Raw genomic sequence first — 2101 nt, forward strand, 5'->3', positions numbered from 1 at the left:
CGGGCGGGCGCCCATCTTCTGGCCAGGCGTGGTGCAGGGCCCGCCCTGGAGGGACGCCCGCATCGGCTGCGCGCCGCGTGAGTACCGCGGGGCCGGCCCGGGGCCGCGCGTCCCGAGCGGAGCGGAGCGGCGCAGAGCGTAACGCGCGCGTGTGTTTCCCCCTCCGGCAGATCAAGGCTCGATCCTGCTGGACAAGGACGGCAAGAGGAAGCACACGCGGCCCACCTTCTCCGGGCAGCAGATTTTCGCTCTGGAGAAGACTTTCGAGCAGACCAAGTACCTGGCGGGCCCCGAGCGGGCGCGGCTCGCCTACTCGCTGGGCATGACCGAGAGCCAGGTGAAGGTGAGCTGGGTGGCCCGGGGGGGGCGGCCCGGGGTCGGCGGCGGGGCCGCGCGGTGACGGCGCGGGGCCGCAGGTGTGGTTCCAGAACCGGCGGACCAAGTGGCGGAAGAAACACGCGGCCGAGATGGCGACGGCCAAGAAGAAGCAGGACTCGGAGACGGAGCGGCTGAAGGGCGCCTCGGACAACGAGGACGACGACGACGACTACAACAAACCCCTCGACCCCAACTCGGACGACGAGAAGATCGCGCAGCTGCTCAAGAAACACAAACCGGGCGCCGGGGGGCTGCTGCCGCACCCCGCCGAGGGCGAGGCCTCCGCGTAGCCCCGCGCACATGTACAGATGTATTTTTCTACGCCCCGAGCGGCCGGAGCCGGACTGCGGGCTCGCGTTCTCGTACGGTCGCCGGATGCGGCTTAGCCGGGCCGGACCGCGGCGTTGTTATGGTAGGGTCGCCGGCGGCGGGGCCACCTGTTGAAGGCTCTTTGTAAATAGCCCGCGGTCCCGGCTGTGAATAGCGCCCGTGTACGATACCTTCGTTTTGTTTTTTGTACGGCCGCCGGGCCCCGCGGACTGGGGGGGACTGCCCGCATGGCGCCGGGGTGCGGAGCCCGAGGCCGTGCCGTAAAGGAGGCGAGAGAAAGAAACCCCAACTGAGCGGAACTGGTGCTGGTGGGAATTGGCGCAGCCGCTTTGAGGCGGAATATAAAAATCCATTTAGTTGCTGTCATTGAATTTAAGGTGTGTTTTCCTTTTGTATCATACAGAATACTATAGAATGTAAATTGTTTTCTTCTTTTTTTTTTTTTTAAGCTAATAACGATGATCTATCGTGACATAGCGTCTTAACCTTTATTAATTTATATTAAAACCAATTCGGTTTGTAAAGAGAAGGAAAAGCCCTTTGCAAGCCCCGTTCGATGTAATGCACTTTCTGTTCGCAAACAAAACAACGATAAAACCAATTAAACCCTTCTCCCGCCGTCTGCTGCCTTCATCGGGGGTACGGAGCCAAAGGAAGAGTGCGGGGGGGAGGGGGGCAAAGGGGAGCACAAAAGCACAAATGCGCGGCCGAGCACGGAGAACGGCGGGGGAGGAAACGCAGCGCAGCCGGCGCTGTGCCCGCCGCCCCGGGAGCAGCACGGGATGGAGCGCGGCCACGGCCCCGGAGCAGCGTCCTGCCGGCCCATCGCGTCGGGCTGTAATCCATGCCCGTGCCGTGCCATTTGGGTATTGCTCGGAGATATTTTTTTTTTCTTTTTTTTTAATCATTATGAAAGTGCAATCTTTTTAATTCGCCGCGGTAAAATACGAGCCCCGTTGTTCAAAAATTATAGCGACTGTTAGAGTAACGTACGGGCGCCGCGCTCTCACCGAATAAAAACCTACGGAGAAAGCGGCGGGGTCACGGCGGGGAGCAAACGCTCGGCCAAATGGGCACGCATCGCCCATCCCGCACCCCACACCCCAAATCCAGCACGTAATGAGGGCCATCCCAACACCCCCCCAACCCCCCTCCGCCGCCGCCCGGTAATTGAGCAGATCTATTAACTTGTTACACTAGATTTGTTTAAAGAGACTATTACACAGTCATTTAATCAATTTGTTCCACTGGAGGTCCTGACTTATGAGACACTCGCCGTATGATTCCTTAATGACTGAATTAATTTGTTTTAATAAAACCAACATTGTGTACGGGCGCGTTTCGAGAAATGCCATTTCGGAGGCGCTTCCCCCGATTCGCTCTTCTCTACGGT

The 2101-nt window shown here is 59.1% G+C and overlaps 1 protein-coding gene across 1 annotated transcript; it reads left to right on the forward strand.

Annotated features, from left to right (window-relative positions):
• Positions 1–7: 7 nt before the first annotated feature.
• NKX6-1 (NK6 homeobox 1) lies at positions 8–688 on the forward strand (the record flags this gene model as incomplete). The annotated part of the gene is made up of 3 exons (XM_042812501.1): positions 8–77; positions 171–343; positions 417–688. Coding segments are annotated over 3 exons (495 nt in total), but the record flags the coding sequence as incomplete, so codon positions are not given.
• Positions 689–2101: the final 1413 nt, after the last annotated feature.

Source organism: Centrocercus urophasianus, unplaced genomic scaffold (genome assembly GCF_019232065.1).
Source record: "Centrocercus urophasianus isolate 14NV4802_14NV808 unplaced genomic scaffold, USGS_Curo_1.0 seq_13, whole genome shotgun sequence".
In the NCBI taxonomy this organism is placed as follows: domain Eukaryota; kingdom Metazoa; phylum Chordata; class Aves; order Galliformes; family Phasianidae; genus Centrocercus; species Centrocercus urophasianus.